This window comes from Talpa europaea, assembly GCF_964194135.1.
Source record: "Talpa europaea genome assembly, chromosome: 14".
NCBI lineage: Eukaryota > Metazoa > Chordata > Mammalia > Eulipotyphla > Talpidae > Talpa > Talpa europaea.
The window spans coordinates 10,934,463-10,960,410 of record NC_140082.1 but is presented as its reverse complement, the minus strand read 5'-3'; the positions used below and the strand labels follow the sequence as shown (position 1 = coordinate 10,960,410).

Here is a 25,948-nt window from a genome sequence, read left to right as displayed (position 1 = left end):
TTCAGACAAAGAAAGTGAGAAGGTTTCAGAGAGGTGAGATGATTTGCCCAAAGACACACAGCCAGAAAGTAGATGAGCTGAGATGGAAAGAGAGACCTCTTTCTCCAAGGGCTTTGCTCTCAATTACTCATTACCTCATAGCTACCCTTCTGCTCAGGCCACACAGTGAACTTTTTGTCTGCTCTTCTCCTCAACCTATGCCCCTTCTCTTATATACTTCTGACCTCTCCTCTTCTTTATCCTGCTGTCTCCCTGGTGAGGTCAAGCCTCTGGAGGAGATCTGGTCGGGCTCTGGTCAGCATGAGTGGTACCATCAAGATTACCCAGACGCAGAGCCACCCTATAATTGTGACTTCAGCTGAGGTTCAAGTGACTCAAGACCAATAATTGTTCAAGACTCTATGACAAATAAAAGTTCAAGACTCTACCACAAACTCATGAAGCCACCTGAGCATGTCATTGCTCATCTCTGGGATTTTTATTTCCAAGGGACAAAATACCACGCTTGAAACAGACCAGAATTTGCAAACTCAGTGCCAGTAAGGGTGTCTTAGATAGCATAAGTGAATGAAGCAGGTTGGGTAAAAGGCAATAGGGGAGTGGAGGGGACTGAGGTGAACTAGAGATCACCTGACTGAAGGGGATGGTTGCTGCTCAAAGCACTTCCTCAGTGTGAAAGCAGACCTGGGCTTCCCGAGCACTTGCTTTCTTAGTAGTAGTCACCAGCAATCCATAGTTTCTATGTAATCTGTTTTTTAAATGTTGGTTACCAATTTTAAAAGACAATAAAAACACTTTGCAGGTCAAACAAAACATGTCTGTAGGGGGGAAATGCAGGGTTGAGAAAAACTTGATTCTTAGGGAATCATTGTGCCTGTCCCCAAACACATGCTCAGTGGACAGTGATTGATTGAATGAATGAGTGAAGCCTGATGCCAATGATTTCCTTCTTTATTCTGCTTACCTGTACAATTATGAAGCTCCAGTCTCTTGTCCCAACCCCACCACTCCCCTACAAGGACTAAAATTCAAGGTTTTCATTCATATTCCCTTGTGATTCTTCTCTGAGCTTGCTCTCTTAAAGTTAGGCTAAAGGCGTATCTACACATCAAGGTCACCCAAAAACCTAGAGTTGTAACCTTAATCATTCAGCTACTGCTCTCTGCTGCCCCCTGCAGGCTTTTTCAAATATTGCCTTCGAGGTTTGGCGTGATACTCAGTTGGCTCCCCTTTGGTAGGTGTGCCCATCCCTCTGGTCTGGGAGGACGTGTTTCTAGTCTAGTCCGTGGCAATTTAGAAGAAAATATGGAAATCTTTTTAAATATGAGGGGAAAAAAGAATTTTACATGTTAGATCTAAAAAGTTCTCATCACATGAAAACCATGAGATGTCACCTAAACTTATTGTGGTGATCACTTTGCAGTATACACAGATATCAAGTCTCTAGGCTGTACACCTTAAAGTAATATAATAGCAAGTGTGCCTCAATGAAACTGGGAAAAATAAAAATAAAATGGTGATAATAATGCTTGCCTGGCTGCGGTCAAGGGTAAATGAGACCGTGGAGATCACAGAGCTCAGTTCAACCCACCACATGGAGTAAATTCTCAAAAAAATTTAATATTCATAGTCATGACTATGCTTCCAATTAATTGGTCATTTACTATTGCCAGGCACAGTGACAGCTGCTCCCATATCCATTTTCTCATCTAATTCTCACAAAACCCCAAGAGGTTGATATTAGCATAATTTTATAAAATTTGAAATAGGCACAGAGAGGTGAAGTGACTTGCCCAAGGTCACACAGCTAGTTAAGAGGCAGAGAGGGGATTGGGGCACAGGGGAAGTCACTGTTTGGTTCTGATGCTCATTTTAACCCTAGTTAGTCCTTTCCCTGAGTCAAGACTTCTTTTCCCCTGGGGGCCTCACCTCCTTCTCTTCTTCCTGGTGGATTTCTTCTTTTTCTTCTTCCCCCTGGAGGAGGGCGGTGGTGTCAAGTCTTTGTCACGGGAGGCACTGTGGGGAGCACACACTCAGCATTAGCAGACTCAGCGTTCCCCAAGCTCCCACGCGGACACTTGTAGCCAGGGAAGGACCCGGTGCCTCAGAGGTTGAGGGCATCATAGCAAATACCTAATTACCACCTCAAGGCTGATTCGGTCACACTTCAGATTAAGTGCCTCAAATAAGGAGTTAATGCCCATCTAATGAGACACACTCTGTATGTTACCCAAACACCAATTGATTATTTAAAACCGAGTTATAGAGGTTAACTGCTCCTTAATAGATTTATTATTGAATTTGCAAATGGTTCACCTTGGTAAATAAATCACTTTTTAAATAATTAATTGGCAGTTCAGCACCCTCCCTCCCAAATACTCTGTGTCTGTAGTTCCTGCTGGAAATTTAATAGGAGGCGGAAGGGATGTTAAGTAGCAGCTGATTATTAAAAGCATATTTGCCGAGGTCTAATGTAACGAGATACATATCTTATATCGCCTTGCAGAACCTCAAAAACCTCCGCTCTTCAGGAATAATTATTTCCTGTTCAATTAAATTCAAATGCTCAGGCTGCAGTTAAATGAAGTCAAGTTATCTCCTTTTATAATTGGGGCAGGCTCCAGGGACTTTTTTTTAAGCACTATCCCATGGCAAAAGGAGATGGTTTTGGATGAAAAACGGAATGGGAATTGAAACAGGACAACTCAGTTGAAACTTACTGGGAAAATATAATGTTAAGGATATTTTTATCATGATTAGTAACACAACTGTGATTTATTCATTGCTTAGGTGCCATTTTTTTTTTAAAGATACCTTCCTACTCACAAAAACACTTTGAAGGTATGATTTTTATAGTCCCATTTTACAGGTGAAGGACAGGAGGCTCAGAAGTTTGAATTTGCTTAGCCATGGCTGCACAGTACAGAAGCCTCTGAGCTGGGCTTTGAAACAAGCTCTGTGTTATTCCAACCTTGAATGCTTTCCCACACAACCAGAGACCTTCTCAAACTGGTTTGTGTAGCTGATCTTGTAGAAAGTATGTAACTCTTTACAGGACATTATAAAAAAAAAAAGTTGCCATGTTTGATTCTGTTCTAAGTATCTGCATTGTCAAGGTTAGAAGAAAAAAAAATCATAATGTGATTAGTATGTATGCTAAGATCCCTGCGACTCCAATTAATAAAAACCATACAGTTCTATCTTGAACATTTTTGATAGTCAATACTAGGAAGTTCAAAATAAATTTCAGAGGGATTAAATACCTAATTGCTTAACTGTACTTAAATGCTATAAAGCACAAAGCACAGAACACATTCCAGGCAGCAAATAGCCTGCTTGTAAAAGCATGGAAAATGACTTTCCAAATTTTTCCTTCAAGTATTTGACACAGAGTAAAAGAGTCTTAGAAATATTTGTCAAGTGACCAAATGAGGGATGAATGGATGAAATAACTTAACCATTGTTAAATCTTGTTTTAGATAAACACTTCCCAGTGTAACAGTTGCCAGGAATTTGAGGGGAAAAAATTTAAGGGAGAGATGCTAAAGAAAAGGAAAAATCATTTAAAAGTGAGTCTTATAAAACAGGGGATAATTTCCTGTTTCAGGAATTACTTGCACTTCTGGAACCCAAACTTCTCAGGGCAGGCAGGTTTGAGAACCACTATCCCAGGCTCAAGGATGCATTAACATCAAGAAAGTCCTTGAATTGGGACAGAAGTCCAGGAGGGGGAATAGTCACCTCCTTCCATAAATCACACTTGCTTTTACCCAGGTGGGTCTGCATTTACTCCCTTTGCTCCTAGGTATGTCCTCAGAGAGGGCTGCAAGGGGCAGGAGTTAATAGGTTAAACACCCTCTAGTGACATAAGCAGCAGTTATATTTGTACTGGTGAAGTATGCAGTGGTTACATATACAGGACACAGGGGCCAAATAGGCCAATGCTGAGTATGTGTCCATGAAAAATGCAGGCTCTAGAAACAACACACCTGGATTTAAATTTAAATTTAAATTCCTGCTCTATCATTTCCTAGTTCAGCAGCCTCTCAACCTCATCAAAGGATAGAATTAAAACATGATACCTGTGCTACAAGTTTGATGTAAGAAATAAAGATGCTCACTCATACAACGTGCTCTGGTCTGGCACAGATTAAGTTTACAGTAAATGGGGACCTCCCTGTGGCCTACGGGTTAAGTCTCAGCACTGTCATCACCATGACACGAGTTGGATCCCCGGCCAGGGAGCTGACCCACACAGGGCGCAGCAGACCTCTCCTGTCTCGCCCGCTACTCCCCTCAGCAGTGTACTTCGGTCATTGTGAATGTTCTGCTCTTTAATCTGTCCCTGGTGAATGTTCTCACCCCCCTGCACCTCTGGCCTACACCTCAGTTCTTCAACTAAAAAAAAAAAAAAGTTTACAGTAAATGTAGCTTCTATTTTTATAATTACTGTGCTTTTCATTATCACCAGCACCATCACCATCATCCTTGTGGTTATTATCATGTCAGAGTGAGTCACAGATTAAAGAAGGAAGCAAGGGGTCCAGTTACTACATAATCAAGGTGACAATATAGCATCATTTTTCATATTTTCATGTCCAAAATCTTCCCTTCTGGCTCTGATGAATATTTTAAGCACCTACTGTATAAGAAAAGACACACTGTCAGGGTTTTTACATTCCTGGTCTGATATAATCATCACTGGACCTTTTTAACAGATTTTATATTCCCATTTTATGGTTGTGAAAGCTAAGATCCAGGTAGGAAAACCATCTTGCCCAAGGTCACTCAGTAAGTGCTGGCATCCAGGTTTGAAGGCAAATCTCCAGGACATACTAACTCCCCTTGGCTGTCTGGAGACAATGCTATGCAAACAAACAAAAAAATTCTCCTACCCCTCCCCCCTTCATCTCACTTTCATCCCTAGGCCTCTGATGGAAACATAAAGATTTTTCACCTGTCTCGCCCCCACCCCTCCCCATTAGCTGCAGATCACTCTCCAGAGCTGAGGTTGAACTTCACTTCTTGCTGACAGGTCTTCACAGTTTCTCCCTCAAAGAAATCACATCTAGGGAGTAACCCCTAGATGACAGACTGGAGGAGGGGCAGTCTTCATCCCTGAAATCTACTCTGGCTTCCCAAATCAATTCTTCAAAAATCAGATTCCTAATAGAAAGCCCTGTTCAGCCTCAGGGGTCTATGTATCTGACACGGAACGCAGAATCTGAGGTGTTCTCAAGCATACAGCTTTACCTGGAGGCAGCACTCAGAGCTTCCATCTCATTCTCAGATGGGTGCCCAGTGTGGCTTAGAATCTCTGCTTCAGTAAACCAGGATCAAGGAAAATATCTGATCAAATCTAGGATTTTCTAACTAATCCTGGCTCTGCAGCCAATTGACCTCCATTTCTCTATCTGTAAAATAGCTTTGATTCAATGAAAGGAGGCAGGGGTTGTTTCTGGAGAGTTTTGCTGACAAGGGCACTAGATTCATTTTCTACCTGTTATGGGAGGGTAGATAGAGACGCAAGGCAGCAGAAGTGATAGATTAATTTGAGAACCAGGAATATGGCTTCCAACGAGCTGCTAGTGCTGGATTAATTAGACAATGCTGTAAATAGAATCAATTGTCCAGAGGCCAAAAATGGGCCAGGCTCTATATGTGTGTGGAACAGCATTTAAAAATAGAAATCAGGGGAATAGGTTGATCTTTTCACTAGCATCAATGGTCTAATGTGCTAGGTTTAGGTCTAGGATTTAAGATCAGAGAAAACAGAGTCTAAGACTTTACTCAACCACTTCCTGGTTGCCATATTTTCAGTAGGTCACTTTACCTTTCCAGGCCTGGGTAGAATACATAGCCTTAGATGCCAATACAGCACCTGGACACATAATAGCTGCTCAATTAAGTCCAGGTTGAGTGAATTAAGGAAAGAAAACAAAGACCTGGAACTTAGGAGATAGGTTAGGGTTGATGTCAAATTTGGGAACCAGTGGCTCATTGAGTCATTCAAATGGAGATAAACTAACTATCACTTAAGCAGAGTCAATAAACAGTGGCCAGGTGCCAACTCTAGTCTGTCCCCTGGTTTTATAGATGAATTTTACCGAAACCCAGCTAATGTTCCTTGCTTACAAACTGTTCATCACTGATTTTGTGCTGCAATGGCAGGGTTGGGTAGTCAAGGCAGAGACTATCTGGCTCACAGACCTAAAATATTTGCTGTCTGGTCCGCTACAGAAGACATTTGCTGACTTTTGATTTGATTTAAGGGTCTGAAATAGGAACTTGCAAAAGGGAGGGTAAGTATGATCGGAGAGACAAACTTCACATCTACATCTTCCATTTGAGCATTTCCACTGGATTGAAGAGAGGGGATGGGGCAGCATCTCACCTGTGTGCTCTGGCAGGACTGAGCTCCCGGCAGGCCTTGTCTCTCTCCCAGCTGTTGGTGCCCACAGCCTCTGTGGCCAGATGCTGGCTCAGCTTTTCCGAGGGTCCATCCTGAGCTGGGACCATGGAGCTGCTCTGGGGCTCTGTCCTAGAGGGAGGAAATTATGAGGCAAAGTGTTAGAATCTGATAAAGACTCAAAGTTCATCAGACATTCATAGATATCTTAATATTTCCCAACTTTCCAATGAAACCTGAGTGAAAGTGACATATATCATTTCTAGTTCAGGACAAGATTGGTAGAATTTCTCCAGTTTTCTCTTCTTTTGTCTCAGGGACTTTGGGAGCCACATTTTCAGAAAGTGAAGCTACCTGATGGAGGAGATTGACTTGGTGGAAGAGGAGAGATGCCTGAACCACATCAGATATTGCTTGATAAAAATAAGCCTTAGTTAACATAGGCTAGTGAGATTTGGGGGTTTATTTATCACTGCAGCATAGTTTAGTCTATCCTAACTAAATCATTAAGACTGGAAATCAGCATTTCACTGCCTTTTCAAAACATCATTGCAGGCAAAAGCACATAGGATTTATTCAACCCAGTTCTCTACTTTATCTGTATATGGAACACTATACCTGCATTCTATCACCATCTTCACTAGAAGCTCTAGGGCCTGGGACAGTCACTCAAACTCTCTGTTTCAGTTTCCTCAATTATAAAATAGGGGATAATATCTAGCTATACATTGTTGAGTTGTTGGAAGAGAAAATGAGATAATATATGCAAAGAGAAAGATCTACAAGTTGTGAGTTCCCTCTCCCTTTATGTTTTTGTGAACCAAGCTTCCAATCCTTTTCCCACAAAGGTCTGAAATTGTCTCCTCCGCCTCTGACATTAGCCCCAAACAACTTTGGGAAATTATTTGAGTGCCTCCTTGCTTCTTTCATTCCAAGATCTCAGGATGTTGGTGTCTGGCTACTCAGTCTTGAAAAAAACTGTTACTCAAATCTCCTGGCTCCTAACTGGGATGAGTCAGAAGTTTGAGAAACTGCAGGTGAATTTGGTACCACCCATAAAGTGTCACTCCCTGATCATCCTACCTACAGATCCCAGGTCAAGCATTGAGCAAAGACTTTAGCATTTCTTATACACCCAGCTCCTGCCACCACTGCATCAAGATTGGTTTTATGACTCAGGATGAATGCAGCTGATAAGCCCCCAGCTCTTTAGGGATACCGGGAGAGCAGGCCAAATACAGTCAATATTGAAGTAAGTACAGCAAAATACATCCATCTCTGTCAGCCACTTACTGGTACATCTTTAGAAGCAGAGCTGGGAGTTACTGCAAGCCCTGGAGCAATGGAGACTTTAATCGGAGCTTTCCTGCCCTCCTCACTGTCAATTCCATGTTTCCAGAGCTCCACCACCTATACTGCTCAGCTTCAGTTTCCCTGCACTTCCCCGCCCCTCTTCTCCTCCCAGGAAGGTTCCATTTCTAGCTCTTTGCTCTGGCCAGTCTATGTGGACTGCTGTCCTGACTAAGACAAATCAAGGCTTGCAGTATCTACCCAGTCCCCAGCAAGACTTGCCTCTTTCCTTACTTGTCCGAGCCTAGGCAAACCTGCATTCACTGACTCCCATTTCCTGAGTGCCTGCAATTTGTACAGGCCAGTTACAGGTATGGGGATGAAGTGAACAAGATGCGGATGTCTCCTGTGATCACAGAGTTTGCATTTTAGCTGGGAAAGCAGGCAATAAACACATAACCAAGTATGTAGTTTATTGGAAGGTAATAAGTTATAGAGAGAACAAATCAGTGTAACAGGCCTAAGGAGTAGGAGGGAGTGACTTTTGTTATTATTCTGTGTTTACTAATTAGAGAAGGCCTGAATGGAGAAATAACGGGAGTGAAGACTTGAAGGATTACAGCTAAGTTTGTAGTCTGTGGTAATTTTAAAATGTATTCAGATATTCTTTGATAGTCTTGCCATCAAAAGATAGAGCTTAATTTTCCTCCCCTTGAATATTGGGTGGGCTTTAGTGACTCATTTTAATGATTAGAATGTAGCATGAGTTATAATGTGTGAGTTCCATGACGAAGTCACAAAGGCCACACTACCTCACTCTCTTGGACTAATCACTTCAAGGGAAGCTGGGCATTATGCTATGAGACACTCAAACATCCCTATGGAGAGGCTATGAAAAAAGAACTAAGACCTCCTGCCAAAAGGCATCACCAACCATCCACATGAGTGAATAACCTCGAAAGCTGGTCTCCCAGCCACAGTCAAGACTTCAGATGAGACTGCAGCCCTAGCTGACATCTGATTACAATCTTCTGAGAGCTGGTGAACCAGTCATCCAACCAAATTCCTGACTCACAGAAACTATGTGATATTCTACCCACTTACTGTTTTAGGCCACAAAGATTTGGGGCAATGTGTTGCCCAGTAATATATAATTTCTACACGGGTATCTGTGAGAAGAGGGAAGCATCTCCAGGCAAAAAGGAATGTGTATATAAGAGCAAGGAAGTGTATGAGAGGGGAGATAGAGATGAAGTCTTTGTAGGTTACTGGGAAAACCTGTGGGTTTTCTGATTGAGGCAGGAAGCTCTTGGAACAGAGGATTCCTATGGTCTGCCTTACATTTGAGAAGGATCGGTCTCCTGGGCCAAGGAAGGTGGAAGGAAGGGCAGAGAAGAGACTACTGCTATATTCCAAACTCAGGTCAGGGTGACAGCAGGGGAGATGATGAGTTGCGGTCATAGTCTGATATACTTTGAAAGCAGAACTAGTATCATTTGTACCTGGTTAAATGTGGAAAGTAAGAGAATAAGAGAAATGGAGTAGATCAAGGAAGATGTGAAAGCTTTGAATCTGAGCAACTAGAAGGATGGAATAGTGCTGATGAGGTGTTGTAGGCAGTTGGCTTATGGGCAGACTTAATCTCTTTCCTAGTATATGACAGTCCCTTTACTGCAGCTTTTAATCATATGTTGTTGGCATTTCATTGCCCATGTGATCCCTGGGAGTAGGGTCAAGTCTTACTGTCTCAGAGACCACTGTTTGACAAATGTTCAGCAACGTTTTTTCAGTGAATACACAAGAACATACATGCATTGGCTAAAGAGGACATCCATTTGTTTTTAAAAATTAGAGAGGATTTTTAAGATGGTCCAGACTTATCCCTTGTGTGACAGTTGGCAGAGATCACCCAGCCAAAGTCTTAGTCTACTCAGATGCTCAATCAATGCCTTTTCTATTCTACCCTATATTTCTCTTAGGAAAATGATCAGTGAACTCATCTAAGAATGCATCTAGCCCAGCAGAGTCTTGAGTTAGACACACAAAGACGGACTCTTAGAATCTCTGCAACATTATAAAAAACAAAGTCTCAAATCTGTCCTGGAGGCAAACTCACAGTAGGCAAAACTGCGGGTTAAGGTGAAGAATTTGGGAATAAATAAAAACCCAGTGACATTGGGTGGAAGGTCTCAGAGAGTTGTAACCCAGTGACATTGGGTGGAAGGTCTCAAAGTTGTATGCAGGGAGCAAGTAGAGGCAAGGGTCATCTGCAGTGGTTGTAACTGCCAGGCACTGGGGGACAAGGCTTGGGTGTAGGCAATGCTTCACCTATCACGCCAGCATCAGGGGTCAGAATCAAGGATGGGGAAATCGTAAGGATGTTTGGATGAGGAAAGGTCTTGATATAATGGAGTTACTGATTCTAGATGACTCGGCACTCCCTGACGTGGTAGGCTGTTCTTTCCTCCAGTAGCCCTGGCCTCACCTTCCTAGTGTGGGGTACCCCACCTGGGATTTTACAATAAAGCAAACAAAAACGCCCCCCACAAATAATGCTACTAAGGTGTGTCAGACAAAGGAATTTTCCAAGATATAATATAGCATTGAAGAATTTTTTGAAGACATGTTCCAACACTTTGCTTCTTAGCTTTCTTAAAACAGAAAGAGATGTACCAGGGTTACCTAAATCTGACACAGTCTCAGAAATTCTTCCCCATAGAAGCTTTTAAAACTATAGCTTCCTAGATCCTATTGTAGCCCTAGGGAATAAGTGAGTCTTGGATTTGCATCTTAAAATGAGGAAATCTGCATCTTAAAGAAACAACCCAGGTAATTCTGCTTCCTATTGGATTAAGAATAAAATCCAGGGCCTCCCCTGGTGGCTCCATGGTTGAGCACTGGGCTGCAAAGCTGCCTGCAGCCAGCACCGGTTGGATCCCCAGCTCAGGCAAGGGTCCCACATGGCGGGACAGACCTCTCCTGGCAGGCCCACTGCTCCCTTTGGCTCTGGTGAATTCTCTCACCCTCCCAGGCTTCTGACTGTACCCAGTGCTTGTATAAATAAACAAACAAACAAACAAACAAACAAACAAATCTTTTTTTTTTTTTTTTTTTTAAGAATAAAGTCCAAACTCTGTGAGCTCTGGAACCCACCTGCTGCTCCTCTCCCAGCCCTTCCTCTGCTGGAGTCAAACATCAAATGGCCTCTTTGCTGTTCCTCAGATGCAACAGGGTCTTTGCTCAGAGTCTGTGCTTTCTGTTCCCTCCACCCGGCATGCTGTTCCTCCAGTTCTTTCATTGGCCACCTCTGACCCTTTGTTCACACATCACTTTCCCAGAGAGGCCCTCCCTGACCTTACATAATCTTGCTTCTCTCTTCCCTGCTCCCTCACTGAAGCCTGTCCTGCCTCCCTTTGCAGTTGTTACAATGGAAACGGTCACTTTATGATCATCTGCTAACAATTTGTTTTCTGGACCAGAATGTAAGCTTCCTGAGCGTGGGAATGAGGCTCCTTTTTCCTCACTGAATCCCAGGAATGTAGTGCCTGAGAGAGTATGCCTTTCTGATCAGTGCACATTGGATGGATAGACAGATGGATAAATGAATTCTGATGAACCATCTCATGTGGGACCCACAGATCAGATTTAACCTGTGGGTCCCTTTCTTCCCTTACAAAGAAAGTCAGCAGAGGTCCAGGGAGGAGGACCAGTCTGAGGTCACAAGCACTTTAAGGGACTCTGCCCTCTGCTATGGCATCCCTTCTCCATACCCGCACCTGACTTCCTTCCCTGCCTCCAGCTGTGCATCCTGGCAGGACTTCATGAAAAATCTTCTGCTCCATATCTGTTGAGGGACACTGGCAGCTGCCTGGCTTTTATCACAGGGCCCCTCAATGTCACATAAAAATATACTTATAAGAAGGCGAGATCTTGGGGGGACAGCTGAAACAGTGAAGTCAAGGGCTGGCACACTCCACTTCACAGAGGGAGGAGGCAGCCTAAAGGGCTGAATTCCTCAAGGCTTCCCTGCTCCTTCCTGCTAATCAGAGCTTAGATGCTGCTCCCTCGTAGTCATGGCAACCAGCTGATTCCAGCCTCAGATAGAGTCAGGGTTGAATTTTCCCTAAACTCTCCAAGGTGCCTGGCTCCCTAGCAGCTGCCCTGCCTGCCTGGCCAAGCAGCCCTCTCCCCACCAAATGCCCCTGCACCCGGTGACTGCAGATCCAGGTGCCCCATGTTACTAGATTGAGTTAAGCACCTTTTGGGATATTAGAGACAAATAATATTGGAGACCAGTGGCAAGGGACCCTGGGCCTGGTCTATCTGTGTGCAAACTGGGGAAACTGAAGCCCCTGGGAGCCAGGGGATCTGCCCCAGGCCATTAGGTGACTTGCACCATTACTGTGGTTGAAACGGTGACCTACTGACCCCTACTCCAGCATTCTTTCCCTGCCACTAGGTCCTAGCCTCAGCCTGCGTTTATTCAGCACCTGCTCCCTGCCAGATACCTGGCTGAGTCCTTCCCTTAAAGGTCCTCTCATCCAAGCTTCCAAAGAAACCCAGCAGCAGTCAAAGCCATCCCCACTACAGATGGCAAAACTGAGCCTCAGGGATACCTAAGTGGCCCACACACCACTGCCCTGCCAAATTTGTAAGCATCCACTGAGAAAAAAAGGAGAGAAATCTGGAAAACACTCTGAAAATGGAAGGAAGTGATAAGTGGGGCGGAGGGTCAATCTCAACAATTCTCCGGTGAGGTGAGATGGGCACTCGCCTCAATTGTCTGGGAAAGGCCTGGAGCTCTGGGTAGGGCCTGACTCTTGTGCCCACAAGCACAATGGCACTTGGTTGGCAGATTCGGGACAGCCCTGACACTTGCTCCCATGCCCCTGATTGCTTCTGCTGAAGTTCAGTGCCTGCTAGTCCTGCGTCTCAGGCAGGCTAATCCCCACCCCACCCCCACCCCTGCCGCAGTGTCCTCAGCCTTAGACTTTATCCCCAGGACACAGAGGAAGACACTGGAGAGACAAAGGGGCTTGCTTCCCCTCCAAAGCTCATGTCCCAAGTCCCTGCTGCACAGTTGCCCCGGGACCACGAGCGAGACTCCCTTGTTCCTGCACATCTGCAATCTGGCCAGACCCTTCACTTATGAGTCTGCCAAAAACCCCAGGACTTCCCATGGGGCTGACCCAGCCCAAAGACAAGATGGCTTTGCTAATTTATGCTGTGGCTCCTGGGATTTCAGTCTGGGCCCTGTTAATATCTCAGCCTGAGGTCTTGCTACCAAGTCCTTTTCAAGGTTAATCCAGTTAATTAAGCCGGGTTGGTGGTGACCTGTGGGAGTTGTGACTGTGCGCTCTGCTATCATGGCTGGAAAAAACAGAGGAACTGGGCTTTCCAGGGAGACATCATCTGGATGCAAGGATAGTGATGTTCATCTTAGTAGGAACTGAATGAGAAATGAGTCAGTTTATGAGACTGGCGTCTCTCTCATTATTTCATTCATTTATTAACTATTGTTTACTGAACTCCTACTATGTATCAGATTTCAAGAACCCCAAAGTAACTAAGACTTATTTTTGTCCTCAAGGAAGACAGAAGGGAAGAACAGATCCCTCACCTGGGAATTATAATGTGATGTCAGAAGTTCTCTGATGGGGAGAATTTCAGAGGGACACGCAACCACAAAGAGTGTGTGATGTAGCTTAAGGAACACGGACAAGTGGCTGTGGAGAATGTCCTAGAAATTATATGAGAATTAGTTGGGAGAGCAAAGCAGCAGATACAAATGCCCAGAGCCAAGACACAGCAGTGGACTTCATGGAACTGAGGAGTCTCAGGGATACTAAAGTGGCCCAAACACCACTGCTCTGCCAAATATTAAGCTGAGAAAAAAGAAGAGCAATCTAGAAAACAGGAGGAAGCTGGAAAAGATGGGGGTGGGGGGAGAGGAGAAAGTGGAAAACAAGAATTGAGCAAGAATTGAGACTGTTTTTTTTTTTTTCATTTAGAGTAACACCCTCACTGCCCATTCATGTTGTCACAGGCGGCAAGATGTCCTTTTCATGGCTGAGTAGTATTCCATCACATATATTCATGCCACACTTTTTAAATGTGCTCATCCTTTGATGGATATTTGGGTTGTTTCCATGTCTTGGCTATGATGAGCAATGCTGCAATGAACAAGAGGGAGCAAAATGGAAGGAGCAAAGTGGGGGAGGAAGACAGGGACTGGATCCTTTCAGGCCAAGTAGACAGGGTTTCTCATATCTTCTTGGGCATGTGAGTCACCTGGGGATCTTATTTGAATGCAGATTCTGATTCCATGGGTCTGTTAGGACCTAAGCAGCTGCAATTTCTTTCTTTTCTTTTTTTTAAGATTTATTTTATTTTTTTATGCATAGAAGAGCTGGGGTATAGGCCAGAAGTGGGGGGTTGAGAGGATTCACCAGAGACAGAGCGGGGAGCAGAACAGGCAGACTGACTGAAATACACTGCTGAGGGGCACAGCGGGTGAGACAGGAGAGGTCTGCTGCACCATGTGGGTTGCTCTGTGGCTGGCTGGGATTGAACTGGCACTGCAGAGGCTGTGGACAGCTTCACAGTGCTGTGCTCAACCGCCTGTGCCACCAGGGAGGCCCCACAGCTGCATTTCTAACCAATTCCAGGAGCTGCTGCTGCTCTGTGGTCCATACTCTGAGCAGCTAGATTGTGGTGTTTACAGAGGATTTAGATTCCATCCTAAGGGCTGGTCTGCATAGGCACGCGCAGCCCCCCAGCACTCTCTGCTCACAAGTAGTTCAATTCTCAGGGCTGAAAACATGTGAGTGTGTGAACAGGTGTATGTGTGTGGGGTGAACACTCGTCTATATCAAAAATTGTCTAGTTCCCAAGTTCAGGTCAAAGGACAAAAAGAACCATATGGCGAGAAATCAGTTCAGCGTTTCTTACCCAGCTCAGCCAAGCAGGGCAAGCCCCCAGCCTGACTGGAGTTTGAACTCTCATCATGGAACACATCCACCTGCTGCCCTCCAATCAACCCTACATCCACCCAGTCATTCTCCCTCCAGAGGCTGGCCTGTCGATTGCCTATTTGCCCAGTGAGCGATCACACTGCTGAGAGACAAACTGGGTTTGATTCTTAGGACTGCTGGAAATGCAGGCTGCCTTTGACTTGTGAAATGGCTGAATTCCAAAACCTGGGTTTCCCCCTTGAAAAGGTTGCAAAAGGGCATGAGGGGATGCTGGGAGCGAGCACAGTTCCCAGAGTCCTACAGATCTGGGTTCGAGCCCTGATTCTACCAAGCTGTGCCACCTCAGTCAAGAATAGTATCTCTCCCTGTAGCCCAGTGCACCCCCAGGACCTTCTGATCCACTGAAATTGCAGACAGGGTTTGGATTTGCCTTATGAGGGCAAGTTGCTGATTATTTTTCCTTACCAAGGATGGTGGTGAGTCACTTTTGGGCAACATGATGGCCACCACTGTGGGAGGTGCCAACCAAGATCTGCTGGGAACACAGCAGACTCCCTCAACCTAATGCCAGGGCAGAAGGAACCTTGGTACAGAGCTGAGAGAGTAAAGCTGGTCCCCAGAGTTATTGTCAGGGACTATTCACTTATTCATTTGCTTGTTGACTTAACAAATATTCATTGAGTACCTACTGTGTGAAGGCCAATCACTGTCTGGTGGTGCTTATATTGTCCTGGGATGAGCAGAAGGAGGAGAGCAGAAAATACACATAGTGAAGTGATATATACATAGACTATTAAAAGTCAGGAGTGCATAGAGAAAGGAAATGGAGCAGGCAGGGGTCACAATTTGAAATGAGGTGGCCAGAGAAAGGCTCACTGAGAAGGTAACATCTGAGCAAGACTTGAGGGTGATGAGGAGGGGAGCCTCATGGGGGACGAGCATATAGGCAGAAAGCACAGCCAGTGCAAAGGCCCTGAGGCAGGAGCATATACCAGATGTGTTGAAGTTAGAACTGAGTGTGCAAGGGGGAGAAGAGTTGGGGGTGACATCAGAGAGGTAATGAAGGACCAGACCATGGAGAGTCTGGTGAACTGTACAAGGACTTTTCTTTTTCACTGAATGAGATGAGAAGCCATTGGATGGTTCTGAGCAGAGAAGGGATATAATCTGATGTAGGCATTGAAGGACCCCTCTCGCAGCTTGCTGAGCAAAGGGTAAGCACGCTAGAGTAATTGCAGGAGGACTGGCGAGGAGATCACTGCACTCACCCACCTGAGAGAAGATGGTGGCTGGGCACAGTGTTATCACTGCTTTAGTGGTGAGAAGGGATCAGATTCTGGCCATCTACTGATGTTGGAATCGATCCTTTGCTCATGGCTTGGGTACGGAGTGTGAAAGAGGAGGATCAGGCATGACTCCAGGGCTTTGGTCTGAGCACATGGAAAGATGAAGCTGTTGGTTACTGAGCAGCGGACAGCTGCAGGTGGAGGTGTGTGCACACACACGTACACCCCAGCGTGCCCTTCCTGAAACAGGTTTGGAAGAAAATTCCTAACAAGCGGAGAGTAAGCTGCTGCTAAAATCTGCAGAGAGGACAGAACAGACAAGCCACAAATCTCCATGGCAGGCGGTGAGCTCCTGAGGTCTGGGCTCGTTAGTTTTAAAATAACACAGCAGAGAAGTGAGATAAAGGGTTTCCGCTGGGGAAGCTGTCAGACACCCTGCTTCACACAGTTGGAACTACCAGAGGGGCCCTGTTTCTCCTCCCTGGCTATAGTCAGAGATTTCCAGCCGGCCAGGGAGCATAGGGAGATCACAGGGGCCAAACTTGTCAGCACTCCTCAATGTCCTGAGGAGGACATTGAACCCAAACCAGAGAAACTGAAGTCCAGGGCGCCCAGGGCTCCGCTCAAGGGCTGCACAGGGACCGCCACTCAATTCTGCAGCTACACTATATACTGTTGGTCAGAGCGAGGCTGGTGTGAGTGTTGGCTGCAAATGCCTCACATGTGTACCCTTCTAGGTTATGTACCCCAGCTTGAGGCGGGGAGGCAGCCCATAGCCAATGACTGACTGACACAGGAGAACAAAGGATATGCCCCCTTGTCTCAGGGTGGGATCAGTCCTATGGTGCCATTCACACTCCCGGAGCTCCCCCGTGGGATCAGGCTGAAGCTAGATTCCAGTTAAAACTCCATCTCTCCTGGGCCTCCCCGGTGGCGGTGGTGCAGCAGGTTGAGCGCCACGCTGGGAAGCTGTCTGCAGCCTCTGCAGTGCTGATTCGATTCCTGGCCGGCCAGGGAGAAACCCACATGGCGCGGCAGACCTTTCCTGCCTCATCCGCTGCTCCCCTCAGTGGTGCATTTCGGTCCTTCTGCCTGTTCTGCTCCTGGCTCTGTCTCGGGTGAATTCTCTCACCCTCCTGTGCCTCTGGACTGTACCCCAATGCTTGTATAAATAATAAAAAAAGTCTTTAAAAAAAAATCTCTCCTTATCTTTCTGCCCCTGCCCTAGCCTGCTTGTTCACTCCCCTTCTGAAATCACACCCTCACAAAGTCTCCAGCACCTGCCTCCCCGTGTCAGGCTTGATTTTTAATGAATTCCATCTAAGACACTGACTCACACTCAGTTTTTCTCTATCAGATCACCAAATGCAAAGCCATAGTTGAGTACTATCATTGGAGACAGACGGACAAGGGTTAGAAGCTCTACTTTGCCACTTTCAGGCTCTGTTGAACTACAGCAAGTTATTTAATTACATCAAGTCATAATTTTCCCATCTGAAGTTGGGAAATGTCCATGGAGATGTTAATCATCTGCTTCCTAAGACGGTTGCAAGATGCTTAGCATATTTCCCAGACACATAATAAATATCCCACGTTGTTTGGTGGTGGTGGCGGCTGCAGAATGAATGAAGAGGTTGGGCCCTTACAACTCCACCAATCAGCAGGAAGCTCTCAGAAGCCCCTGCCTGCAGAGCAGGCACCAATCATCAACAAGTTCTCAAGTCACACCCTTTCTATTCTCCCTCCTCTAGGCTTGTCCCAAAAGCCCCATCCTCATCCTCTGCCATTATCACTCTTCTCTGACAAAGGATTCCCTGTGGGAGGGAAGGATCTCTGGAGAGAGCCCATGTCTGGCTTTGCACGGAGGTGGCCATTTTTCAACGCCAACCCAGGCATCCAGCTGTCCCACCTGTAGGAGATGGCTCCTCCACACTAATTCTGATTAAGGAGTTGATGGGAAAGGTCTGTCCCTCCACTGGGACTTTTCCCAGGCTTTTAAAAGTCAAACCCATTATTGCAGGATTGCCGGCTTATTAGAGAGCTTTATCTTTATTAGACAGCCAGATTCATGATCACCACCGTCCAGCTCAATGGGTTCCCACTGGCTCCAAGAAGACTTGGGGGAAGGTGTAGGGCAGACAGATGGGGAAGTCTCAGGACAGCCCCCCGCAAGGCAGGGAGAGGACTCTTAAGCTCCATAGTTTCTCCACAGACAACAGGCAGCAACAGAACAACCAGGAGCCACCAGGAGCTTGGAATCAGGTAGACAAGAGCTTGAAAACTGGTTCTGGTGTTTTCAAGCTATGATCTTGGATGAGTCACTTCATCTCTCTTCTGCCAAACGGGGTTAATGATTGTGCCCCCCTCATGGAGACGATGCACGTGCCAAACACCCTTCCTGGTGCAGAAGAAGCACTTAATCAATGTTAGCTGTCATTGCAATTGTAATTATTCATTGTAAATAGCCTTCGGGATGTTGTAAAGAGGCTCCCAACTTCACTATCGTTGTTCAAGCTTTGCCCGCACCGCCCTTTCTTCCTGTCTTGCTGGGAAAAACCTCACTCATTTTTAAAGGCTCGGCTCAACTCGGCCCTCCTACCTGCCAAACCCCCCACCCACCCATCTGTCCAGAGGAGGCAGTTCTTTGCTCCACCATCCTCCAGCAACTCTTTATAAATCTCTCAGGTAGTGCAGCATGACCTTGAACAAGGTCCTTTATCTATTTAAGCCTCAGTTTTCTCATTTTTTAAGAGACGGACATGCTGCCTGCTGCATCAAGAGGGCCTCTATTTTTCTTAGTTTTTATATGAGAATAATCCCTCCCTTATCGTGGTGGTTGTGGAGACATTTATTCAGCTAAGTACAATGCATTGTAATCATATTTGCAATTATTATTGAAAGAGGCTTGGTAGCTCCCATGTGATTAAGAATTGGTGCTGGGTGAGGATTCTTACGGATTCTCCTTCCAGAATCATCTTTTGGGAGCATAAAAAGGCCTGGTGGTAAGTAGTGTAGGGATTGTTTTCAGATGAGGAAATGGGCTCAGAGAGGTCTGACAACTTGCCCAAGGACACACCGCGAGCTAGTGAGGTCGCCCAGAGCTCTAAAGTAACCATGGCTGGGTGTCCCTGGCCTCCGGCCTGAGTATGTCTACACTGTCCAGGCTGTGTCTACCCAACTTTTGGTATAACTAGGTCCTTTTCTACTGCCCACTATGTCTCTCCCCGCCCCACTCATGTTCCCTCTTCCTGGTTCTTTGCCTTGGTCAGTTTCCTGGCTGCTGTCTACACAGTCTATTGACTGAGACACTTCATCAATCAGCCAGCTTGCTCCGACAGCTAAAAAACACCCCGTCGACCAATTTTCCCTCTAGCAACTTTCTGTGGATCATGAAACCTCACTAATTTGGAATTTGCAATGATTTCTGACACAGAACTTGCATTTCTCATTTCGATAAAAAAAATGCCTGAATGAAATGTCATCACATGGGCCCTTGGGGGCTTCAGAGCAATTCCCTGGCAGCGAAAAGGCCCCATTTATACTCCTCTCCTCTTCATTCTTTCTCCTGGTTTCTTCCACCTGCTTCTGTTTCGAAGTCGGATCATTACAGACGTCACCATTATAAATGCTAATGCTGGTAGTCACAGTGGGTACTTTGCATTTGTCTGTTCTAATTCCTCACCACAGTGATTTAATTGTGAATAATGAATTATCTGTCCCATTTTACCAATGAAGAAACTGAGGCAAGAGGTGCTTCCATCAATAGGAGATGGGATTTGAACCCAGCCTCCCTCCAGAAACCATGGTCTTAACCCTTACATTGTAGGGCCTCCGGGCTAGCACCAGGGGGCTACTTGTAGGAGACCCCAATAGGGTTTCCCATGCTGAATGCATCACACAAGGGACAAAAAAGCTTTGACCTTCAGTAGCTGTATGGTCAGTATGTAGATCCAGAGGCTAGAAGTTAGTGGAAAAGCTGCCTTCACCTTCCATCACTGTGGCCACTGCAGAACCACACAGAACCTTCAAGATACTGGTGGAAGGAGTGTGGCTCTTTCAACATCCTGTTTGTGAGTGTTGATTACCCTTAGGGCACAATCATTTAATCGAAGCCCCACTTTCTTCCCAAAGCTCTTGCGGTGGGTAGAGATGAGAAACACAGCCGGAAAGCTGACCACCGTTCCCGTCACCCTGGCCTATGCAATGGGCCTGCGGCACTCTCCCACCCAGCCCAGCAGCACTTCTTGGCCAGCCTCACCTCAAAGTATCTCAGCATCCATCTCCTTTCCATCTATACTGCCACCTCCTTGGTCCACCATCATCTCTTTGCCCAGACAACTGGCCTCGCCCAGCCCACTCTCCACCTGCAGGAAGGGTTAGCTTCCAAAATACCAATTCCATCGCACATTGCTCTTGCTCACGCCACTCCCTCCTGCAGAGCCCGAGAAGCAAGTCCAAACTTCACAATGTGGCTCTCACGGCTTTCAAGGTCCATGACCCTGGCTGACTGCTCCAGGTTTTTCATTTTCTGCTGCTCCCCACATGCTGTGCTCAGACCCTGAAGTCCTGGCAGGTCTCTGAACAGCCCCAGCATCCTGGCTTGCAGTGTTCTCCGCAGTAGATGCAGCAGAGCGTGGACCCTAAAGACTCAGCCTAGAGTCAGACTGCCGGCTTTAAACCCTGGTCCTGTCACCTTGGGCAACTGACTTCACCTTTTAGGGCTTTAGATCTTCATCTGAGAGATGTGAGTAATAATAGTACTTACCTCATTGGGTTATTACAGGGATTGCTAGTGAATATATGTAAAGCTCTTGGAACAGTGCCGACACATAGTAAGTGTTCTGTGTTCATTAAATAAGAAATAGCCTCACTCTCTTGTCCTCCTCAATTCAAGCACTTCCCATCCATTTAGCAGCTAAGAATGCCACCTCCTCCAGAAAGCCTTCCTAGACTGCTAGGGCTATTACGTTTCTTCTTTTCACTCACAATACCCTTCCATTGCAATTGTCTGTTTAATTGTTTCCCCACCGGGCTGTGGGCTCTTTAAGGCAGAGATTGAACCTTTTGCCACATCATATTCCCAGCACTAAGGAAGAAGACAGCCCCAAAGTGTGTAATTAACAACTGAAAGGGAGAACTGATTAGATAAAGCACCCAAGCAAACCAGCAAGGGAGAGGCTGATGGACCAGGTAACAGATGACACCATGTCATGCCACTGAGGTAGCCATGAACAGCCTACTCAAGACAGCTCCTGAGGCCCAGGACACTGGCATTTATAAAAGATGTTTCTGCGCTCCAAGATAGGCAGGTACTGCTGGGCAGCGGGGTAGTCCCTGAGGACACTGCGTATAGAAAGGGAGCCTGACCACCTCCTCCTGTTGTAAATACCTAGCCCTCTTTCTCCCGCCTACTTACTCCTTCCAGAGAACCAACTCCTCAGCTCCAGGGTGCAGAGGACAAATCTAACCCCTCCTCCTGGTTTTCAGGATCCCCCCCACCTGGGCCCTACTGTCCTTCCTCTCTTTCCTCCAGGTATTTCCCTCCCCCAGGTGTTTCCCTTCCCATCAGTCAGATTCTCTGAACCCAAGACCTGGGTTCCTGTCCCAGCTTTGCCTCCTACTAGCTGTGTGGCTTCAGGTAAATGAATTCACCTCTCTGAGGATAAGAACACCAATCCTCCCATATCTTGTGTTTCTAGCTACTCTGAAGAGGACTTTCTGGAAATTCCATCCTGGTCCATTCTGCCTGTGCTCTGGAGGCCCAGGGTGGGGCGGCACCGGGGTAGGGGCTGGGCTGGGCTGCTCAGGCAGAGCTGGCAGCGAGCAGACCTTCGTCCTCCCGTAGCCCCAGACTGAACTGCTGCCAGGCAGCCTTGGCTTAAAATTTCAAAAGCATCCTGATGCATTGGAACAGTCTCAGGAAGAAAATAGGATTTTTGCCTTTTGTTGCAATTTAAAAGTCGGGGGAGGGGCCTCACAAATATATTCTTCCCTCTTACCAAAGAACGGCCCATTTGAGAAGATCAATCAACTATTTTCAGCCAAAGCCCATTCAGGTCCACACATCCCAAATTACAGAGGGGAGAGACAGAGAAAAAGGGGCTCTGTGGCTGGGGGTGGGGGTGGAGTTATCCACAATGGCAGGGGAGGGGGCTCCACATTGTCTCTCCTTGTCTTTACTTCTAAGGCAGGGGAGGCGAGAGAGGGAAGCTGCCCAGGGTGTAAGCGCCTTTTCTTGGTGGAGGATCTTAGCTCATATTGAGAGGAGCTGCAGAGTCCTTCCAAGACCCCCCATTGGGGGTTCTGTCCCCTCTCAATAACTCCTGCTGGATAATGAGCCTGATCTTGAGACCCGGGAGCCAGAGTCTGCCAGGGATGCAGCAGCTACAACTCGTGGGGGTGATGTGTCCCCGCCGAACCGCTCAGCAGTTGTCAGCCACAGCGTGACATGCTGATCCGTCACGATCAATTGTAAGCTCTGTCATGGGTTTGTTACTAATGAGTATTAAACATGACAATTTCAGAATGGTGTCCAATTAAAATAAATGTTAAAATAGATGAATCGTCATCGTGTCAGTTAACGATGGCTCCTTGCAGGTGATAACCTTGGAGTTGTCCTTGACTTCTCTCTTTCAAATCCCAGATCTGACCTATCAGCAAATCTATATGCTACCTACAAAGTATAACCAGATGCCAGTCACTTCTATCCTCCTATGCGGCTATCACCCTGATTGGCCCAGCCCCCCCATCATGTCTCACCTGCATTATTGCAAGCACCTCCTAATATGTCTGTGTTTCCACCCTTGCCCTCCTGTAATCTGTTCCCAGAAGACAGCTGGAGGGATCCTATTAAAACTCAAGTCAGATCATCGTACCTCCTTTTCAAATCCTTCTGTCTTAAAGCCAAACTAACAATAAGGCCCACACATTCTGGTCTGTTAACCACACTGACCTTATTACCTACTCTTTCTCCTGCTCTCTCCACTCCTGACCTCCTCCTGTTCCTCAATTTACTGTGCTGCCTCAGGACCTTTGCACATGCTATTTCCACTGCCTGAAGCCCTCTTCTTCCACATATCCATGTGATTTCCTCGCTCATCTTCTTGGTCTTTACTCAAGTGCCACCTTCTTCTCTGACAACCCTATAAAGAAACCTATTTAAAATGGAAAGACCTCCCCATTGTATGTTTATCTCTCCCTGCTTTATTTCTCTCTACAGTGCTGGCTACCTACTGATAATATAACCATTTACATGTGTGTTTTGTTTATTACACGAGTTCCCCCCCCCCCACTAGAATCTAAATTTTATCAGGTCTTAGAGATCTCATGAGAGATTTTTTTTCTGGTCTCTTTTATTCACAGCTGTTTTCCCAGACTCTTAAATAGTACCTGGTCCACAATAAGGGCCCAGGTAATATTTGTTATATAAATAAGTGAACAGACTCGAGATCCCTCCTCTAATAGAGTCCTTTATCCTGAGTTGTATTCTGTTATGCATTCTTGAGCAGGAAAGAAAGGGCTGGAATTAAGTCTGTGTGATGAGAATGTTAACATTATGTGATCTTGGGTTTATGCAAGTGTGTATATTGTGCATGTGAACATTGTCTGTCTTATGTCTGGATTGTTGAAAGGAAAGGTTGAGAACAATAGGACTAATGAGCAGCCTTGGGGTATTGCATAGCTCTTAACTGCTGTGTGACTTTGAAGAAGTTGCCTGCCCTCTCTGAGAGATAACAGGGGAGTAGCGGGACTATCTTTATACCCAGAGCTTTTGGCTCAAGTCCCAATCCTGCCACCACAAGCTAAGTGACTTTGGCTAAAGAACTGAATTTCAGGGTCACCCCGGTGGCCTAGGGGTTATGTTTCAGCGCTATCATGGCTGAGGCCTGAGTTCGATCCCCAGCCAGGGAGCTAACCCACAATGGCACAGCAGACCTCTCCTGTCTCGCCTGCCGCTCCCCTCAGCAGTGTATTTTGGTAGATCCACCTGTTGTGCTCCCCACTCTGTCTCCGGTGAATCCTTTCACCCCCTGTGCCTCTGGCCTACACCCCAGTTCTATACAAAAACAAATAATAATAAATTAAAAAAAAAATAAGAACTGAACTTCAGAAGCCTCTGTTTCCTCTTGACCAGTACAGGCTGGAAAGGGCATAGGTGAATGAGCTATGGAATTAAGATCAGGGATTTGAGTCTTGGCTCAGCTATTCACTGGTTGCGAGCCTCAGTTTCTTTACCTTAAAAGGGGATAGCCCAACCTCTCAGAATTAAAGGATTAAATATTACTGGCTAGACAATGATATGGAAAAAACTACAGGTAATTTATACTTTTATTACGTAGGTTCCAGCCGTTGTCCTCATCACAATACTGTGAGGACAACATTATTATTCTTTCTATTGTAAAATGAGGAAAGTGAGGTCACAGAGTGGTTAAACAAGTGCCCACGGTCACACAGCTCAGTCAGGTTTCAAAAGTCTAAAACTAGCCCTTCCTCCTGCCTCCCTCTCAAGCCCTAAATAGAGCCACCTGGTGCCTTATCAGCCAACACTTCTCACCCCAGCTGACAAAGATGGAGCTTACGACCAGCTCACACCCCACATTTCCCAGGCACGATCCTAGATCTTCAAGCACCAGAGTTCTCGTGAGCATCTGAATGGAGAGGGGCACCAGGTAGCTGAATCCAGGTTGATTAAATCAAGGAGAAAATCAATTAAATTTAAATAAAGAAAAAAGATTGGAAATCAGGCACAATGCCTTCTTAATTACAGCACCTAATCACTGGCTGAAAAAAATAACTCCAGAACATTTCATTTCATATATGGCCTTGTGTATCTCAAATGAGAGGCTCCTAATGAAATGCGCATTATCCCACTTGACTAGTAATTGACTAGGCGATCTCAACAGTTTCATGGGTGGAAACGATCAGGCATAATAGCCAGAGCTTTCTAAGGATGTGACAACACCGGATGCTCTGGGATTTGACCCAAAGTCCCCTTAACTCACAGTGCAACTCACAATTCTCCCAACAAAGAAAGTGGCCACTGGGCAGGGCTGAGTGTGCAATGCAGCAGGCAAGCGTGATTAAATGGCTTTTCTCTGCACAGTTCGGAGTCATTGCAAACACACAGGGCCGGGGAAGATCGCCGGCAATCAGCGACCAAATGCCTCAAAGAAATTACCGACAAGTGTCCTGCCATTCATATCCTGGATTGTGGCCTTCTGATTCGTCTCCCATCTCTCCTCTTCACTACAGCCAGGGGCATCTTTAGAAAGAACATCTCATCGAGTCGCTTCCTTGATTAAAACTCCTCATTGGATTCTTGGTGAGATTAGAACAGCCCACAGATTCCCTACCATGGCTCGGGGCCAGACAAGATCTGGTTCCACACCATCATTTCTCCAGCCCTTACTCCCTCCGTGTCCTGCATCCTTTGTTCCAAGTGTATCCAGTCAGTGGGGTTCCCCCCTCCCCCAAAACCTTTCATGCACTCATGATTTCATGCCTTCTACTATGCTGTTCCCTCTATCAGTTACACCCTTCCCTCCCTTCCCTGCCCCACAGACTCCTGCCTCATCTCCTCCTGACCCACTTCTTCCCCTGGATGGCTTTGCAGCATCTTGTCCATGCTTTCAGGGAAGCCGCACTTTTTCCTGTCATGAAAAGGTTACCCAGAAAGATAACTGTCTGTGAGCTCATTGAGGGCAGGCTCTTAGTTCTGTTGATTTATTTTGTCCCTGAACTGAGTTCAGTGTCCAGACCTGCTCGGGGACTTTGTTGGATGAGTGAGTGCCCATTTGCCAGTGACTGGTGTGGAAAAACCTTGTGTCATCTGGGATGCTTTCTTGCCTTTTACACTAGTGCGATGAGACCCGCTGTCAGCTTGTTCTGCTGAGCCTTCTAGGTCGCAGGCAGCAGTGACCAGAGCTGCTGGAGATATCACTGCTTCTGTTGTTCTGTCAAATAGCCCCCGGTTATTAATCTGCAATTGC

The 25,948-nt window shown here is 46.1% G+C and overlaps 1 protein-coding gene across 1 annotated transcript in view; it reads right to left on the bottom strand.

Annotated features, from left to right (window-relative positions):
• SRRM4 (serine/arginine repetitive matrix 4) overlaps window positions 1-25,948 on the bottom strand; it is a gene marked incomplete at both ends in the record, with an annotated part of 143,006 nt that overhangs the window by 34,625 nt on the left and 82,433 nt on the right. The window contains 2 exons of the mRNA XM_084253606.1: window positions 1,930-2,016; window positions 6,395-6,541. Of these exons, the coding sequence (XP_084109732.1) occupies window positions 1,930-2,016; window positions 6,395-6,541 (234 nt within the window). The remainder of the gene's footprint in view (window positions 1-1,929; window positions 2,017-6,394; window positions 6,542-25,948) is intronic.